The following is a 20,502-nucleotide window of genomic DNA, read 5'->3' as shown; positions in this document are numbered from 1 at the left end:
TCAAATGCAGCATATTTTAATTTGTTTCAAATAAAGCAATATATGTATATATATATATATTTCAGAAAAACACCAGATGTTAAACTCTACAAAAGCGCATGTGTCTTCAGCAGATCATGTTTGTCTGATCAATAAGAATTTTGTTTCCAACATTAACTCTCTAAAGACGATCAATGGACTGACATCACTGCTACAACATAGGTTGCTACTGAGCCTCTGATCTTTAGCCACATCTTGATTTTCCTAACAAATGAGTAAATACTGCCTGGCTAAAATGCTGCAATGTGTCGATGAGAAAAAGCGCCAACAGATCAAGCAAAGCCATGAAAGTTATGAAGCAAGCTAGAGCTGATTATTAGAATTAGTAAAAATGATTAAGAGAGGATGACACAGCCGTACAGGATTTGTGTATTCAGATTGACTCTCTTTTGGCAGCGAATTGGGTCAGCACCTCCTGCGGGGAACCGCAACTGAGTGAAAACGGCCTTTTTTCCCCTCTCTCCACGCTCAGGCCACCAACGTCACAGCCGGGACCGAGAGAACCGTGGCATCTGTGGAAACTTCTATTCTGGTGGGGCAGAGGTTGCACTGGGAGACCCTGGCTACGTTGCCCCGGAAAGGCCTGGCCTCCGCGTTGTCCGCGGCGTGCTGCCTTCGCCGGGGCTTTTCCGGATGGGCGGGGGCCTCAGGGGTCTTTGTCCCCAAGGAGGCCTCTTGGTTTTTGGCGCCACCTTTGTTTTTGGGACGGAAGCCGTTGTGTGGCTGTCTTCTGTGTTCGTGGCGGTTGTTGCTCTTCGCCATCAGATCGGCTTCATTACCACTGCCCTGGGGCTTGGCAGACCCATTTAGCCTGTTGTTGTGATACTGCGGATTAAATCTTCGTCTTTGGCTAGAAGACCCATTCTATAAAAAGAAAGAAAGAAAGAAAGAAAAGAGGTAGATATTAGATGCCAACAAACCCCAGATGACATCAAACCAGGGAAACCAAACCTCTAAGTCACAGGTCACCTTTTTTTTTTTTTACACCCCAGAAGAATGTGAAAACATGCAAATAAGGTCAAGCTGATAAAACCCTCAAGCTTAAAAGAATGGTGGACTGTCTTGTAAATGGAAGTTCAAGAAAATTGCTGATGTTGAAAGAGAGGTTACAGAAGTGTAAGACAGACAATTCCAGAACCAGGCCAAATAAAACCCATCAAGTATAAACCTGAAATAAATCATAAAGAAAAGTAACACAGAGGCAGGGAAATGATGGTTCTCTACCATACATATTTCTGGGACATTCTGTATGGACTATATATATGCATTCTCATGATCATTACCAGTTTACACACCCCTAGGTCTAAAGGGTGATTATCTGTGGAGGTGGGGACGAAGCTTAGGTGTGCAGGCAGGCGTGTCCACATTCCTGTCTCTGTGCACAGCTCCCTCACAATGTGGGATGAGGCCAGAGTTGGGAAGAGACAATATTCAGACACATGGGACGTGGGCCTCCGCCTTTACACTCCTGCCCTGGGCCCTGAGTTACTAGCGGTGGGTCTGTCCTAAACCAATACCATCCAATCACAGTGCACAAACTAAGAACTTGATATATTTGTAACATATGATACATCCAGGGAAGTAGTCCAGACAGACCCTGAGAATAGGCTTGGGGCATTTGGGAACAGAATTCCAGGATCTCGGGTATTCGGAGAACTTTCCAGAAGGGAGAGCGTAGATTCTGGGTAGTCATCTCTTAGTCTCACTCTGAAGGGAGGGCCATGGGCCACGGCTGGGGAGGGCCACAAGGGTTTACTCTAAAGCATGGGGCCAGCACAAGGGCCTTTCTTGGACTTAGATATATTTTCACATTTAAACATGCTTTCACCTGAAATGCTTTGCTGAAAATAATAAAACAGTGAGCACTGAAAAGGTATCTATGTGGTTAACATTTAATCTGGCTTCCTTTGTTTTTAAATAAATTGTGACAGAGAAATTCAAACTAAATTTTGGACTTAATTTTAGCATGGGGTTTAATAATGAGCAAGGAACAAAATCTGTGAAGGTGTATTTCAACGACAGTGAAACAGATTTGATTATGATCTTGAATCAAGGACTGTATGAAACACTCCTTGTCAAAGTGCGATTTTAAAGTTCATGAAGACATCTGGGGCTAGAGAAATGCCTGTCAGAGTTACTAATGAGAATTCTAACAGACCAAGACCACAAAAGCCAACAGGGCATCTGTTAGAAAACCAGCATTTTGGAATGCTTAAAAAAAAGTCTCTTTATTCAAGCTCTCTTTCTGAAAGATGATGAAAAATATCTTTATAGCATGCCCAACTTCTGAATCATCAAATCCCATTTCATGGTCATTCTTTAATAAGCGGGGATCACTTCTCAAGAATATAATGGAGAAGCAGAAGGAGAGAAGACTGTCCTTTGGATATTTCTGTTTTTAAGGGTCATTGTAATGAGAATTAATAATGTCATTTTGAAATGCATGCTGAAAGCCCAAGAGAAGAGCGAGCAGTTTGAACTAACTTTGGCCTCTTATGGATAAATTAAAGATAAATGGGATTAAAGGATCTTAAAAAACATGCCAGATTTCTTCTCACTAATGGTGTCAATAGCCTGGTTCTCAATCTTGTTCCCATGTCTGTGAGCCAGTTACCAGTACCTGGGTGGCACTCAAGTCATGAGAAATGCCATCTCATGTAGAAGGATTCTTTGCTAATGCTGTCAAGTGTGTGAAGACCACTTCCTCCACAGGGGAGAGTGCCTGTGAGGGGACCAGATGGACGAGGGGAGCTCAGGGAGGCTGGCCAGGCAAATGGAGGCTCGACAAGTCAGGCTGCTGCTGGGGGCAGATGGAGCCTAGGGGTGACTAGCAGTGGCTATTTTCTTCCACTGCAAATGGGTGGTTTCTTGCCCAGGCAAGGCACCAGGGTCTGCAGGACCCCTGGAGGTTGGGCAGCGTGGCCTCCTTGGGGCAGCTTACCTGCTTATTAGCCGGCACGGCCTGGTGAGAGCTGTCGGCGGTGCTGGGAAGGTTGCTCGCCATTTTGGGGTTTGCTGCTTTACCCTCGGAGGGCTTGTTGTGACTCGAAGACTTTCGGGTAAAGTTACTCTGTTTCCCAGAGGTGGCTGCGTGAGCGCTGAGCAGTGGCAGCAGGGAGCTGCAGGGAGTTCTTGAGGAATAGTTGTTCTTTGGATGTGTAACTGCAACAAGAAGTGCTTGGTGTTAGGGGCTGTGCCTCAGTGGGCTCCCCCGGTGGCTTAGATGGTAAAGAATCTGCTTGCAGTGCAGGAGACCCAGGTTCAATGCCTGGATTGGGAAGATCCCCTGGAGAAGGAAATGGCAACCCACTCCAGTATTCTTGCCTGGAAAATCCCATGGACAGAGAAGCCTCGTGGGCTACAGTTTGTGGGGTTGCAAAGAGTTGGACACAACTGAGCAACTAACACTCACTTGCTGACTTACTCACTCAGTAATCTGTTAGAAGATGAGAAGTTGGCAGGAACTTCATAAAAACCGTAAGGGAAGACTTTTTTTAAAAAAAGATGTCTTTGAAAAAGCACTTAGGTGCTTGGAACCACAAAATATCTTCTGTGGGAATTAGTGAATAGCATAATCATTCAAGCTGGGAGACATTTGTAGGAAAAGAGACAAATCTGAGAAACTTTAATATTGTTCTTTAGGTTGAGAACCACCTGGGGAAGAGGGATAATGAAACCCCAAAGTACCCTCTCAGCCCTGTCCACAAATGCACTCTGCCCCTTGGGCTCCCCATTACCAAACCCATTTTTGCTGTTCTTGTCAGATCCCTGGACCAGCGGGTGCTGCAGAGATGAAGAGCAACGTAGGGGTACATCCACACTTGGCCGGTCAGAGCCACGGTGTTCTGAGAACATGGGGATGGAGTGATGCTGGGTGTCAGGGATTTTGTCACCCTGGGTTTGTCACCCCAACTTTAAGGCCAGGCCTGCCAGCCCAAAAGATGCATCTTCTATCTTCCATTAGAGCTATATTATCATTTTTTATCAACTCTAGAACCCCACTGCAAATCTGCAACAACTCCATTGCTAATGTCAACCCAGGCTTATCAGACAGGTTCCCAGCAGGGATCGGGCAGGTCTGTTCAATGTTTACTATCACCCCTCCCGCTGGCTTTTGAAAGGGGTGGTTTTGACGGGATGGTTTCTATGTGATTATGCTGAATTGGGGCTGGAGGGAATCAACTCAGGGATATATTCATGATCTTCCTGTCATAGTTCACCAGAATTTGACTGCCAGTCTGGACAGCAAGACCTCTGGATCTTAAAAATGGTCACCAGTTTTGAAAAGCAATTTTCTCTGCTACCTGTGTTGGCTTAGACTTAATCCCAGCATTCTTCCTGAGGATCTGGAGCATGGGTAGGGATCACAGCACATTATAAATGGAAAGGACACGGATACATCTCCAGGCCCTTCATCTGACAGGTCAGGTGTGATGGCATGTTGGGGGTTGTCCAAACAGGACCAGGGGATTTTAGTGCCTCTTTGCTAACGATGTTCAGTTTTCTAGGGGTCATTATTACGGTCATTTTCTAGGGTTCAGTAGCTGTGGGATTCCAATGTGCTCTCAACAAAGCCCAGAAGTAAAGGGCCTTTTGAGGACCACTGTCTCCCAACATGGGAGGCTGGGTTCCAGTGTGGACACTTGGGATTTGGTGAGGGATGGCTCCTCCCACTAGGTGGCACTGGTGTGCTCTGGAGGAGAGCAGGGGACGCTGCACTGCCCTCCCCTCCTCAGATGGTGGGGTCTCTTGGCATCAGGGGCTAGCCCATTATCAAGCTGAGGTGGAAACTAGTCTGCGTAGTTAAATTTCCAACTGTGAATCATATAGTCTGGCTTTTTTCTACAAAATCTGGGGATGGAGAATGGCAAATGGAGTAGATTCTTTCATAAGAGAGGAAGTCTATAGAAAAAAAAGAAAATTTAAAAGAAAGGCAATCAGAAATTCAGATACTTGTCAAAGATAGGTGAACAAGGATGCTCACAGCAATGTTATTTTAATGGTGAGAAGATGGAAGCAATCTAAATGGCCACAATCCTGGGACTGTTTATGTCAATTATATTTAAGTAAATTATGGGTTAAAATATATTGACGTGGAAAAATGTCAACCATATATTGTGAAATGATAAGAGCAAATTCTCTTACTATATATGTATGTCATGTAGTATAGTAAATAAGATGCAGTATAATTAAGTACACTGCATAATTTACACAATAGATATATGTGCATAAAAGTGTGAATGAGCCTCGAAAGTAATGTCACGTTCTGTTTAATATGGCTGTGTAATTTTTAGATCAAGATTGTATTTTTTATACTCAGAGAAAAAATGCAATTTCCACTTTGAAAAAAAAAAAGTGCAGTCAGATCTCCATTTCTTAGCTCACTAAGAGGCTGTGGATATTCCATGTCCTTCATCTGTCCTTCCTACCTCCTTGTGACTGTCCTTGGAGCCACTTTAATGCAGGTTCCCACCTCCCTCAGTGGGTGGGCTGGAGCAGGGGGGAAAGAATCAGCCAATTTTGTTGCACGTTAACTGCTCTAATTAAGGGAGAGGCTTGGGAACTGCTGAGCAGTGCGTGTGTCACACACACACACACACACACACACAGACAGCTGGGCCTTTCACGACAATAGCCCATTGTTCCCAGACTTATTAGGAAGACTTGCTCTTCCCATAACAGGTCTCTGTAGAACCAGACTTTTGAAATCAGAGACACTTGATCCGGCAATGCTTAAGAAAAGTTTGCAAAAGGTATAAACTAGTTGACCTGTTCTGTTCTGCTTAATAAATCCTGGGGATTTACTGATGGGCAGTGGCATTTGAAGACTCGAAGTTCAGATCTTGACATTTTTAGTGACTCATGTCATGACCTTAGATCATTAAACCTCTTTAGACCTCACTTCAGGCCCCTGGGGGACCACACACCTGACATTTCCCATATTGACTCCAATAGTGCCAGCCTTACTCACACAGAATTATTTAGCAAGTATGCAGAACTCACTTTCTCCGCAGAGCATGATTTGGGCCTTGAGCTGTTCAATGTCACAGGAGAACCGGGCAGCTTTCCCGAGCTCTTCATCATATTTACGCTCGCTGACAAAGTGCTGCGGGGAAGAGACAGAACCCCATGATGACAGAAATGACTGAGACACGCTGTTGATCCATTCTCTCTGTTCTCCCGCCCCTGCTGTCGGTGTGAGAGCATCACCAGGTGGGGAGCAGGGCAACTCTGTGCTGGGGGGTGCCTTTCAAGCGGGCTTGGCTTTGTCCTGGAGCACAATCACCTTCTTGTTCTTGGGAACTCATGCAGGTCCTGTCTTTACCCTACGTGGGCTTAGACAAAACTGTGGTTCAGGCAAGATGAGTGTCTGGACTCATCTACTTAACCTTTCAGCATCCTACGCCCTCTTTCTGGCACTTCCTGTCCTGTTGTAAGTTATGGGATTCCCTTCTGGCCGTCTTGCTAATCTGCCCAATGGCCTGCTCAGCTATCATTCCTCATGAGAAAGTGTGTCAACCTTCCTAGACATCCATCTCCATTTTTAATAGGGGACCAGGAAGTGGTAAAGAACCTGCCTGCCAATGCAGGAGACGTAAAGACATGGGTTCGATCGCTGGGTTGGGAAGATCCCCTGGAGGAGGGCGTGGTAACCCACTCCTGTATTCTTGCCTGGAGAATCCCACAGACAGAGGAACCTGGTGGGCTACAGTCCACAGGGTCGCAAAGAGTCAGACACGACTGAAACAACTTAGCACACTTAGTAAGTCCAAAAAGCCTTTAGTAACTAGAAACCATTATCTTGAATGGTAGAATTTCAAGTGCTGTTAAGGGAAGTGGTAAAGAGATTACTTCTCAGTTCATTTAAAATTAAGATCTATGTGCAGATGACAGAGGGAGAAATACAGAAATAACTATGACTCAGTCCCTCTGTGAGTTTACCAGGGAGTTCACCATGTGGCAAGAGAGACAGATATCATAAAATAAAATATAAGGTAGAATGTAGTAGGTGCTTTAGGAATATGAAAGGGAAAGAAATTATTTCCTGCTGAGGGGAATTAGGGAAAGAGTTATGTAAGAGGAAGCATTTGAACTGGAACATTAAAAAAATATTGAACACTTACCAGACATGGGCCAAATTCTTAACAGATAATCTCATTTTTATCTGATTACATTATTATGAAGTCAGTACTGTTATTAACTCTGATTTACAGAGGGGGAAATGAGGTTCTAAGAATCTAAGAGAATACGTAATTAATCCAAGTTTGCAAGAGCTGGGCTGTTGCATTCCAAAGCCTGAGCTATCAACCATTTTACGAAGAGTAGGGTTTTGATAGGTAGAAATGAAACTTAGAAGATGAGTGGATTTCAATAGAGCAGGAAGCTGGCAATTTCATAGTCATCAAAATAAGTGTTTGTTATTTGTTTTGCCTTCCAGGATGTCTTTCTGGTTATCAGGACAGGTTTCACCAGCCAGCCCCACTCTCTATTCTAATCTGCTTGGGGACCAGAGAATGTCCGTGACATTGGAAGTGCATCTGTGTCCACAAGATGAAGGGTTTCTTCTACTGAAACTAATTAGCAATGGTCAGAACCTACTGGGGGTTCCTAGGTGGCACTAGTGCTAAAGAACCTGCCTGCTAATGCAGGAGACGCAGGTTTGATCCCTGGGTTGGGAAAATACCCTGGAGGAGGGCATGGCAACCCACTCCAGTGTTCTTGCCTGGAGAATCCCTGTGGATAGAGGAGCCTGGCGGGCTACAGTCCATGGGGTCACAAAGAGTTGGACACGACTGACGTGACTTAGCACACGTGCTCACACAATGTATACTGGAGTCTGGTGGTGGATTTTGTTCTGAATGGAAGAGTAGCCCTCAGTGGGGAAGACCAGATCTGCTCTAACAACTCCAGTCTTAGGGTGAATGACTGAGCTGGAGGAAGACAGTGGAGGCAGAAAGGCTGGTTGGGGAGGCCATTACAATCGACTGGTTGGAGGCAACAAAGACCAGGAGGGCAGGTGAGAAGGGAAAGACCTCTAGAACTTTTCAGAAGCTTCAGGGGAAGTCCTCACCTCCACAGGGCTCCCTTTCATGTCTAACCAGGACAGAGGGGACCAAAGAGTTACTTGCCACTTTCTACTATCCCCAACCACTTTTATGCTGGGATGGGCAGATAACCCTATTTAGAAAGCTAGCAGCAAATGTGTCTGCCTTCAACGTGGGAGACCCAGGTTCAATCTCTGGGTTGGGAAGATCCCCTGGAGAAGGAAATGGCAACCCACTCCAGTATTCTTGCCTGGAGAATTCCATGGACAGAGGAGCCTGGTGGGCTACAGTCCATGGGGTCACAAAGAGTTGGACACGACTGAGTGACTAACACACACAAATGTGACTTCAGAGCTCCCCGGTTCCCTGGAAGTTGGTCAGAAGCAGGGGTGCATGCGTATATGTGTATGTTTAGTATACTAGAGAAAAAGAGGGTATGGCAAATTTATTAACTGTGACTTCCTATCTTGTTGTAGATACTTTTTCTGCCTTTCTGGTGACAACTTCTCCTTCTGGTAACTGTACCCCAACACAATTTTGAAGATTCACAGCATTGGTGGATCTGTCAATCAAGACCTCTCTTGGCCAAATGGCAGATGTGACCCAAATGGAGGCAGTTCAGAGTCTCTCTCTGGGATTTGAATCAAGAGGGGGATGGCTCAGGGGGTGATGACATCTGGAGGTCACACTCGGATGGTGCCTGGAAGAGTGTCTGGTAATTACTGCTGCCTACATTCCTGCCCAGTTGTAGCCTGGAGTCTTCAGAGCACACTTTGCTTTGGGGAGCTACTTTCGTATTTTTTCCAATTCTACTTGTTCCAGAGGTTAGCAGAGTCAGCTTCTGTTGTGTGCCATTGAAGAAATCCAATAAATACATATTTGTGCATGGTATTCTTAATAAAAGGGCAAGTAAGCTAGAAAAGGATACAGGGAAGAAGTTGCCACATATTGCGCGTTCTTTAGAATCCTCACTGTTATACTAGGTTCATACTTTGTGTTCACATGTGTGCGGTTTATATGCATAAATTACATATGGTGAAAATAATATCCCCTTTCCCAGATATAATTTATGGTTGAATACATTTTATTTGGGTCACTTTCAATAGCCTGTACCTCTCCTCTGTAATGCTATATCCCTTCAACCCATAGTATATTTAAATACAGTGATTAGGTGGTTCTTTACCCTTCTGTATTCTCAATTTCAACCCTGTGAAAGAGAGCGGGGTGTCTGATTTAGATCCTCAGAGAGCAGTGCTCTGTGGATGCAGAACAAACATAATAGGGATCAGAACTCTGGCTCAGGGTTCAGGCTGTGATATTTTAGAACTGACCTTAATTTCTGCCCTGAGTTCGGCCAGCTGCATCTCTGCCATCTGACTGGCTAGATCAGTAAGTCTTTTTAGTTCTTCTGCTTTCTTTTGACGAGCAGTCAGGATTTCCACTGCCGAATAAGAAGGAATAATACGTTAACGCCAAGGATTTAGACATATTAAATGACCTAATTTCTTGGATTAGTTTTCCGTCTGCAGACTGATCACTTTGTTGGGCTATGGCTGTTTTCTGAATTGGTCACTGAGGTGGGCTGTCTCTGGGTGCTCAGCACCAACCACTCATTTTCATATGTCTTTATCCACCAAGCGTCAAACCAAACATGGTCCTTTCTGATTCACTGTACACCCACAATCTTCTTCATTTTCCCCACTGGCACCTGATCTCACTTACTTAATTTGGACTTTCAGATTTGTGCATTACTCAGAACAACAATCTCCAAGAAAAGAAACGTACAAATCCTATCTGAATGATGCTGCAAAGACAGGAGTGCACTAAGCAAAAGCCATTCTTGTGTGTGTGCTGTACTATTAAACTTGAACATTGGACTCTCTGAACTTAACACATATTCATGTAGGGCAACTAGCTGTGTTATTGAAATACGACATAACAGTTTTCCTTTATTAGCTTTCTGTGAGCTAGAAAATGCCTCTGCTTTTGCTACTCTGCAGATTTGTTTCCATTTTGCAACCAAAGAGAAGTTGCAGACCACAGTGTCTTGTTTTTGTTACGTGTCCACAATGGAAAAATTTCCAGAGAGAGTCAAAGCCTGCTTGAACTGAATTCATGTGCACTCTTTAGCATCTGCACATACAGAGAAGATACAAAGGAGTTTTCAGCATCACATTTCACACACTTGCCAGATGAACTAAAGGTTCAAGTAGATGTACAAGCGCACAGGTTAATTTATATGTTTGTGTATGTTCCCCAAAAGATCATGGAGCTCAAAGCAATCAAAGCAATGAATACAAATGCATTGGGTGAGATTTAAATAAGAAGTTTGATTTTATAATACATAGACTTGCAGTTCTCTCATTCCAGTCACATATGAATTGCCTTCATTTCTTTTGGACAAAGATTTTGAGTTATAACAAAAGTCCATCTAACTAATAGGATATGCACACGGAATTCACATTCCTGTCTCAGCTGAACAAAGGTCAACTGCTTTATTAGACCAGATTCACAGAGCACATGCCCAGCAAACAATGTGATTTCCCATTCTAAGAGTTCTTAATTGATAAATGTCCAAAATAGTCACTTCAAAAACCCCCAAAGATGTTCAGAATCAATCAAGAGTTAATATTTCCTGCAAACCATAAACCATTCTTCAGACAGGCTGAGGAACATCTTTTTTATGCTGATACCAGTGTCAAGATGTCAGTAAAATAACTGATCTGTAACTCTTAAAGCCTAATCATCTGCCAGACTACTCTAATCATGCTTTGATTATTTACTGGGATGCCCCCTGCCTCCCATTTACAATACCATGTAGCTGGGCAGAGGCTGAGCTGTGCCTGGTAGCATTTCAGGATACAGAGGAGCTGGAGAAAGCTTGTCCTGATGATGGGAGGCAAAGGAATTTTCATCGTATTACTGAATGATGTCCCAGGTTACCCAGTCACACTGGAAGTCACAAAAAGGTAGCCCACTATCACTTTTGGTGACAGGGTACATATATTTTGTTTGGTCCACACGTTGTTGTTGTTCAGTCGCTCAGGTGTATCCGATTCTTTGAGACCCCCATGAACTGCAGCACGCCAGGCTTTCCTGTCCTTCACGATCTCCCAGAGTTTGCTCAAACTCATGTCCATTGAATCCGTGATACCATCCAGCCATCTCATCCCCTATTATGCCCTTCTCCTCCTGTCCTCAATCTTTCCCAACCTCAGGGTATTTTCCAATGAGTCGGCTCTTTGCATCAGGTCCACACATTACGTTTACAAATAAATTGCCCATATTTGAAAATTAAGATATTCCATTTAAAAGCTGGATTTCCGGCTGTTATTTCTGGCCACAGTTGGCCAAGCACTCCCATATCAAAACCATTAGAGCTGAGGGGTCGCTGCCATGTTTACATGGAGCATGACACCCAGTGTGCCCTAGTCCACTGCTCCTCTGCCCCCACGCACCCTGTTTGACTCACTAATGTTACCTTCCTGGCCCCTGTGGGCATTTCCAATTCAGAAACTGCACATTTAGTTCTTTGTATTTATGATTACTAGGACCTAGGACACAGTGCGTGCCCAATATGTTTGCTGAATGAAAGATTCCAATGAATGGATCAGTGCATTACTTAACAGGAATACGCAAAGAAAGGCAGAAGTTCCTTTTCTACAGGGCCACTTAAGAATACCTAGGACTCATACCTTCGATTGGGCTTCCCAGGTGGTGCTAGTGGTAAAGATGTCCAATGCAGGAGACATGAGATATGCAGGTTCAATCCCGGGGTGGGTAAATTCCCTGCAGAGGGTAATGGCAACCCACTCCAGTATTCCTGCCTGGAGAATCCCGTGGACAAAGGAGCCTGGCAGGCTACAATCCATGGGTCACAAAGAGTTGGACACAGATGAAGTGACTTAGCATACACTCAGGCATACCTTTGATTAATCAATTATTTCCCATTATAATTCAACATATGGGTGGGACTAAAGCCTAGCGAATGAGAAAATGATTCTTGAGGAGGAAGATGAAATGAGGTGCTTTCCTCTGGCAAAGTAAGATAAATGAGAAATTCTGAAGGTCCAGATTTGATGAGCAGCTAGTAAGGGGTCAGTAGACCCCGAGTGACTACACAGTTAAACAGATCTGACTTTTTCTTAACGGATCATTTGTGGGACTGGTGACAATTAGGGGTGATTGTTCTTTTTGATTACGTAGAATTTGGGCATTCATACCAAACAAAAGATTTGGTAGAAATAGATATAAATGGGCCCTAAAATAGGAATGCAGGTGCAAGATCACCAATAAATTCCGAGTTTACACTCATGCAAATGTGCATGGGAATGAATACTTTGCATCAGCAAGTGTTGGGATGAGTTTTACATATAGTCTCATTAACATTTCAAAGATTTCCATTATGAAAAAGCCCTAAAACTTGAGATCAAAAGCCAATATTTTCTGGGGGAGAAGTCAACATTTTCACCTCGGAAAAATCAATGACAGAAACAGAAAGCAAAACCAAAACAGATCAGTTCCTAAAATTCATTGATCCTATAATTTAAAATAGAATGCTTTGAAAGCACCATCCTTTGAGAAATTTGTAGAAAGAGACAGTTCCATATGGCTTTAGATTTTCACTGCATTCAAGACTCGATTAATATTATTTATGTAGTTTTATAAACAGTCATCTGGTATGCTGAAATCCATTTCCTCAATAGGATTTATACTTTCCTTCAAGTTTCTGGAATACATTAGAAGCTTGTTCATATTACCTGAACCATAGAAAATTTCAGGGCTTCTTGAATAATACTCCTTAGCAGAGTGTGTACTTGAAATCCTGGCGGGTAGGGGACCAGGAGCTGGGGCAGAAGTAGCTCTTTAAACACAAAGTGTCTTTGAAATCCTTTTGATTCCTTAAAAATTCTGGTGAATTTTGCATTTTGCTTCATAATAAATCTGTGTTCCATTAATATAATGTTTTCTTCCCATTTCTAGTAAATTCGACACTCTGGGAACATGCTTGTCTAGGCCTCCAATTCTCTGGGCAGCCAAAGTTTGAGATCATAGCACTACAGCATCTTCAGTTTCTTCATCTGTAATATGTAATAACTGTATACCCCTCACAGGATTATTATGGAACTAAATGAAATAGCCTATGTGAACTGTTTTGACTAGTATACTAAAAAACCCTAACTAAAAATACTATTAATAAAGTGAGATATATTTATCTATTCTCTTATTGCAGTTGCATTAATGCTCACTAATACTGGATCCCACAGCCCATGGATACTGAATTAACTATAATGATTCACTAACACAATTAAGTACTTACAGTCTTCCCAGCTTTGTGTTAGGTGTCATGAGGAATGGAGAAGCTTACGTTATGATTAGGGAAATGTGGCTTATATCATGTGCAGGAAATGGAAAATGTGGAAAACATCTTGAGACCATAGATAAGGAGGCTCAAATGGTGGTTGTAAAGACAATCTGGGGCTTCCCGTGTGGTGCAGTGGTAAAGAACCCGCTTGCCAACGCAGGAGACGCAAGAGATGCGGGTTCGATCCCTGGGTCAGGAAGATCCTCTGGAAGAGGGCATGACAACCCACTCCAGAAATCTTGCCTGGAGAATCTCATTGACAGAGTAGCCTGGTGGGGTGTGGTCAACAGGGTCGCAAAGAGTTGGACACGACTGAAGTGACTTAGCACGCACAAAGACAGTTCAGTACTTTATAGAGAGATTTAATGGTTTCTTCTTCTCACACATACGTGTGTCACCTGAGAGGCTGCATAACTTACCATCTGACCCCTGTTTTTCTCAGGGGGTTGAACTAACTTCTTTACTAAGATGGGCTTTCTCTTTTGGACACACTGCATCAGGCACTGTGCCAAGTGTCCGACATGTGTCTTCTTCTCTCTTTACAGTAACTATTTGAGATAGACACAAATGTTATGCCCCCCTTTCCTTTTATTTTTAATTTTAATAACTTTCTATTTAACCTAGTATATCACAATATATCATTCTTTCAACAGGTCAGCCATACAGAAATTATGGGTGTGATATTTACTTTTTTTTTTTTTAAGATATTCAGTCTTTGAAAACTAGTGTGCATTTTACATTCAGCACATTTCAATTTAGCCTAGCCACATTTTAAGTGCTTGGTAGCTGCGTGTGTTATGTCCCCTTTTCTGATAAGGAATCTGGCTTTGAGAACATCACAGAATAGTTCAAGGTCACACAGCCAGTAAAATGGGTGGAACTTGGATGTGATTTCAGTTCTGTTCACCTCCAAGGTAAGTGAACTGGCTTCCCCAGGGCGCTGGGCAGTTCTACCCCAGGACAGATTCTTGAAGTTAGGGGTATCCTGTGAACCCATCTCGCTGGTTCAGCTAGCCTGACGGTTCTGAGTCTGCAGTTCCAGACCTATCTGTCTGCTGCGTGTCCCACTCTCCACCAGTGCTTAGCACATACAGAGCACACAGTAAATGCTCACTGACTGAATCAGTTTTAAAAATAGGGATGCTCTCCAGAGATGCCCCAAATCCCACAGGTCTTGGGATCGAATACTATTGTCCCAAGGAGGAAGAATGAACACTTGAAATCTGAAGCCTTCTGTTAACCTCTGAGAAAATGATGTGCTAGTAACTTTCTATTTTGGTGCTAGAGAAACATTTGTGTTTGCGTTGGAAGTTAGCATTTCTGTCATTAGGAAATGGAACTGAAAATAAGCTGTACCCAAGAAACAGGGAAAATCCCGTCATGGGGTAATCTACTGCTACTGAAGAAATCAACAAATTCCATAAAAATAAAATATTTTCACAATCAAAGGGATTGTGAAAATATCTAAATATTCCATAGCTTAACCCTGGATCATATTTAGTTTTATTTAATAAAACCTGCTGTATTTTAGATTCTAAAATGTTGTTTAAAATTATTTAGAAAAGTCATCTAACAAAAATAATGATAGCTATTTTTCATAAAATGACTACTGAATTATGGCCAAGGGCCAGGCAAGAAAAATATTAAAAGAATGAAGAATTTGGTCTGATCCTCCACTGATTAAAAAAAAAAAAAAAAGCACTGAAGTCAAAAGTACAGGAACTTAGCTGAAAGCTGATTGGGGATGCAGACTGCCATTTATCCAATTTATGAGATAAGATTTGGGAAAGGATGAAGAATTTAAAATGCCTAGAAGATAAAAATTGTAAAACTAAATCCCAGCTGAAAAATATGGTCTTAGGTTTCCCATTAACAAAGCAGATGAATTTAAAAATAAAAGAGGGATCAACATGTCCACTTGTGTTGAATTTGACTAAGCAGTCTTGTCTCAGCTGAAATTTCCAACTTATGAATCTCAGCCTATCTGAGATGGCAAATCCACCCTACTGGCTGTTGAGCAACTTTACAACAGTAGAAAGGTTTAGAAATAGGTGTAAAAATAGTAAAATAAATCAAACCCAGAGTACTAATATTTTGTGTTAAATTTAGAAAAAATTTTGTAATGATCAAGACTGCCTATGTGTGTTCATTATTTTATATATAGAATATTCTGTATCTTAAAGCAATCTCACTTGTGATTTCAATTTAAAACATTTCTTTTGGAGTGTTAAGTTGTTAGGTGTCAGTGAATCTGACTGAGTTTGTAAACAGAATTGGAGTGTTTTAAGAGAATTTCATTTAGTACATCTCTGAAAGTGAAAGTGTTAGTTGCTCAGTGGTGTCCCACTCTTTGCAACCCCATGGACTGCAGCCCACCAGGCTCCTCTGTCTATGGAATTCTCCAGGCAAGAATACTGGAGTGGGTTGCCATTCCCTTCTCCAGGGGATCTTCTCGACCCAGGAATTGAACCCAGGTCTTCTGCATTACAGGCAGATTCTTTACCATTTGAGTCACCAGGGAATTATTAATCTTGTAAGTGTTGCTTAAGAGCTTGGAATACTTTGCTGGTTAGCTTTGTGAGTTTGCCTTCTCAGGTTTCTGAAGTGCTTGAAAAAATAAGCTATATTAAATTTACAAATGTAATTCAAAATATTAAGGGGAATTGAAGTAACTTTCAAATAGAACAAATTTTTTAGGGGAACTGAATTTGGTAAACTTGAGCGAGTTGAAAGAACAAGTGAAAAGGATTGTACAAGTAAAATAGCAATATTTGTAAACTATAAGGCTTAAAAACTTATATTTTAAAAATTTGATATTCAATATCATTTTAAACCCAGTTAATTATAAGTAGTCCTATTTAGGCACAAAAGTCTCCTGGACTTTAAATAAACCCAAGTGACACCTATTTTTTGCTGCATGCATTCTGCCCTCTGCTCAGTGGGTGCTTCTGTTCCATCCTTTTGGCCCCCACTCAGAATCTGACTTAGATGGTAAAGAATCCGCCTGCAATGAAGGAGACCTGTGTTCAGTCCCTGGGCCAGGAAGACCCCCTGGAGATGGGAATGGCTACCCACTCCAGTATTCTTGCCTGCAGAAGTCCATGGACAGAGGAGCCAGGTGGGCTACAGTCCATGGGGTCACAAAGAGTCGGACATGACTGAGCGACTAACGCTTTCACTTTTATTCAGAATCTATATCACTGTCATCTGACCTATTGATTACTTCTGATTGGGAGGCTCCTTATCGAACAACCATGTGTCTACTTACTGGCTTCTTCTTTAACTTTATCCATTTCTGCCATTAATGAAACTTCTTTGTCAATGATGCTGGGGGGAAAAAAAAACAAAAGCAAAGAATGGTTAATCAAAGATAAACTTTTAATAGGCACAGGAAATAAAAGAAAAATTATTTTCATTAAACAAAATACAAGATTACCATAAATATTTCTATGTTACAATGCCAGCAGCAGGCTCTGCCTTTCCAAAAATGAGGCAACATGGTAGGGATGCTCCCAGTGTTACACAGTGACATCTGCTGATTAAATCATTGTCAGCAAATCTAAAAACACAAGCCTTTTCAGACTTTCGGAATTGCACTGCTTTGAATTTCAATTTGGGAGTATTTTTGCCCTATGAATTTTCAAAGTTCCAAAACAATATAATAAGTATCTAAAAATCTGGCACTCAGTTTATCAAGGCCTGTAATTCTCAAATGTCGCTATGGTTCACTCTGCCAGAATCGGTCTGGGAGGGAGAGAGAGGGCCCAGTTCTGATGCAGAGGGTCCTAGGAAACATGGGTCTGGGTCAATCCATCCACATGTTCTATATTGAGTCCATGCTTTCTCGTTCACCCAAATAAGCATTTCAAGGTCAAATTAACCTTTTCCATTATATTTAATGTACTTATTGGTTAGTCCTTTGAAAAGGTATGATCTGGAAAAGTAATAATTATCTGTCCAAAAGTTCCTCTCTCATCCTAACTCCTTGCTCCCCTTCCAGAATCAACACATCACAAATCACTTATATATCTTCTCACAGATTTTTATGTGTATATAAGTAGAGATGCCAGACTTTTAAAGTTTTCATCTCAACCATAAATATTTCAATATAGATAGCTCAAAGATAAAAACTTTGGGGGGATGTAACCACAGTATTACTACAATACCTAAAAACATTAACAATAATTTAATGTTATCAGATATATACTCAGTATTCAAAATTTCCTAATTGCTCCATAGTTTTTTATTTTTTAACTGTTTGAACCAGGATCTAAATGAGGCCTATTCATGACAATTGGTTGACTGTCCCCTATATCCATTGTAATCTATACATTTCCTCCTATTTCTCTTTATTTTTTTTCCTTTGAAATTTATTTGTTAAAAAAAAAACCAGGCTACGTGTCCTGTAGAGTTATTCAAGGTCTTAATTTTGCAGACTGCACGTCCATGGTATTATTTAACCCAATCTTTTCTATTTTCTATAAATTTGCTACAATATAGAAATTTGATTAAATTCAGATTTGTTTCTTATTTCAGGAGAAATTATTTTATGTTATATACTTCTGTCACAGGACTGGAAAAGGTCAGTTTTCATTCCAATCCCAAAGAAAGGCAATGCCAAAGAATGCTCAAACTACCACACAATTGCACTCATCTCACACGCTAGTAAAGTAATGCTCAAAATTCTCCAAGCCAGGCTTCAGCAATATGTGAACTGTGAACTTCTTGATGTTGAAGCTGGTTTTAGAAAAGGCAGAGGAACCAGAGATCAAATTGCCAACATCTGCTGGATCATGGAAAAAGCAAGAGAGTTCCAGAAAAACATCTATTTCTGCTTTATTGACTATGCCAAAGCCTTTGACTGTGTGGATCACAATAAATTGTGGAAAATTCTGAAAGAGATGGGAATACCAGACTACCTGACCTGCCTCTTGAGAAATTTGTATGCAGGTCAGGAAGCAACAGTTCTGGACATGGAACAACAGACTGGTTCCAAATAGGAAAAGGAGTTTGTCAAGACTGTATATTGTCACCCTGCTTTATTTAACTTATATGCAGAGCACATCATGAGAAACGCTGGACTGGAAGAAACACAAGCTGGAATCAAGACTGCCGGGAGAAATATCAATAACCTCAGATATGCAGATGACACCACCCTTATGGCAGAAAGTGAAGAGGAACTCAAAAGCCTCTTGATGAAAGTGAAAGTGGAGAATGAAAAAGTTGGCTTCAGATCAGATCAGATCAGATCAGTTGCTCAGTTGTGTCCGACTCTTTGCGACCCCATGAATCGCAGCACGCCAGGCCTCCCTGTCCATCACCAACTCCTGGAGTTCACTCAGACTCACGTCCATCGAGTCAGTGGTGCCATCCAGCCATCTCATCCTCTGTCGTCCCCTTCTCCTCCCACCCCCAATCCCTCCCAGCATCAGAGTCTTTTCCAGTGAGTCAACTCTTTGCATGAGGTGGCCAAAGTACTGGAGTTTCAGCTTTAGCATCATTCCTTCCAAAGAAATCCCAGGGCTGATCTCCTTTAGGATGGACTGGTTGGATCTCCTTGCAGTCCAAGGGGCTCGCAAGAGTGTTCTTCAACACCACAGTTCAAAAGCATCAATTCTTCAGCACTTAGCCTTCTTCACAGTCCAACTCTCACATCCATACATGACCACAGGAAAAACCATAGCCTTGACTAGACGAACCTTTGTTGGCAAAGTAATGTCTCTGCTTTTGAATATGCTATCTAGGTTGGTCATAACTTTCCTTCCAAGGAGTAAGCGTCTTTTAATTTCATGGCTGCAGTCACCATCTGCAGTGATTTTGGCTCAACATTCAGAAAACGAAGATCATGGCATCCGGTCCCACCACTTCATGGGAAATAGATGGGGAAACAGTGGAAACAGTGTCAGACTTTATTTTTCTGGGCTCCAAAATCACTACAGATGGTGAGTGCAGCCATGAAATTAAAAGAAGCTTACTCCTTGGAAGAAAAGTTATGACCAACCTAAATAGCATATTCAAAAGCAGAGACATTACTTTGCCAACAAAGGTTCGTCTAGTCAAGGCTATGGTTTTTCCTGTGGTCATGTATGGATGTGAGAGTTGGGCTGTGAAGAAAGCTGAGCACCGAAGAATTGATGCTTTGGAACTGTGGTGTTGGAGAAGACTCTTGAGAGTCCCTTGGACTGCAAGGACATCCAATCAGTCCATTCTGAAGGAGATCAGCCCTGGGATTTCTTTGGAAGGAATGATGCTAAAGCTGAAACTCCAGTACTTTGGCCACCTCATGCGAAGAGCTGACTCACTGGAAAAGACTCTGATGCTGGGAGGGATTAGGGGCGGGAGGAGAAGGGGACAACAGAGGATGAGATAGCTGGATGGTATCACTGACTCGATGGATGTGAGTCTGGGTGAACTCCGGGAGTTGGTGATGGACAGAGAGGCCTGGTGTGCTGCAATTCATGGGGTCGCAAAGAGTCGGACACAACTGAGCGACTGATCTGATCTCATATACTTCTGTCAGCAGACACACAACAGGACATACTTATAAATATTCCTCTTGAAAAAAAAAATAAAACCTGAATGTGCTCAGATTTCTACATTTCAAAATAAATGTAAAGGAAGTACAATGAACATCTCTAATGATTATTATATTAGTAGCTATTGGTGGTCATTGCCTAGATCAACAGGATTTGAAAAATGAGAATATTTGAATTCTCTCAATCTTTCATTTATTTACTGAAAACTTCCCTAAAGAGAAATTTCCTTTACCAACTATTTGGTTATCATGAAGTACAGTTTGCATAGATGAGTCAGGATAAATGCTTGGTTCTCCCCTTTTATTTATCAGTTTTCAAAACAATAGTTGGTTCCTGCAAAAGTAATCAATTAGATGATTTTTTTTTTTGCTGGTTTGTATAGTTTAATTACGAACCCATATTTAATGTACTTCAATACACTTATTACTTTATTATACTCAGATTGTTCCAACAGATGTACTTTTTGTTCTCCATCAGATGTACTTTTAAAATTTAAAGTGTGTTGAAAGTCTTTTCC

The 20,502-nt window shown here is 41.9% G+C and overlaps 1 protein-coding gene across 8 annotated transcripts in view; it reads right to left on the bottom strand.

Moving 5' to 3' along the window:
- Positions 1 to 20,502, bottom strand: part of SPATS2L (spermatogenesis associated serine rich 2 like) — a 190,929-nt gene continuing 170,427 nt past the window's right edge. For all 8 annotated transcript variants that reach the window (XM_027564026.1, XM_027564009.1, XM_027564016.1 and 5 more), the window contains 5 exons: positions 16,718 to 16,776; positions 9,416 to 9,525; positions 6,043 to 6,145; positions 2,981 to 3,201; positions 1 to 903 (listed from right to left, as the gene is read on the bottom strand). In XM_027564026.1, the coding sequence (XP_027419827.1) occupies positions 508 to 903; positions 2,981 to 3,201; positions 6,043 to 6,145; positions 9,416 to 9,525; positions 16,718 to 16,776 (889 nt within the window). In that variant the 3' untranslated portion in view covers positions 1 to 507. The remainder of the gene's footprint in view (positions 904 to 2,980; positions 3,202 to 6,042; positions 6,146 to 9,415; positions 9,526 to 16,717; positions 16,777 to 20,502) is intronic.

This window comes from Bos indicus x Bos taurus, chromosome 2 (assembly GCF_003369695.1).
Source record: "Bos indicus x Bos taurus breed Angus x Brahman F1 hybrid chromosome 2, Bos_hybrid_MaternalHap_v2.0, whole genome shotgun sequence".
In the NCBI taxonomy this organism is placed as follows: domain Eukaryota; kingdom Metazoa; phylum Chordata; class Mammalia; order Artiodactyla; family Bovidae; genus Bos; species Bos indicus x Bos taurus.
The sequence above is the reverse complement of the archived record's forward strand: the minus strand, read 5'-3'. Positions and strand labels throughout refer to the sequence as shown.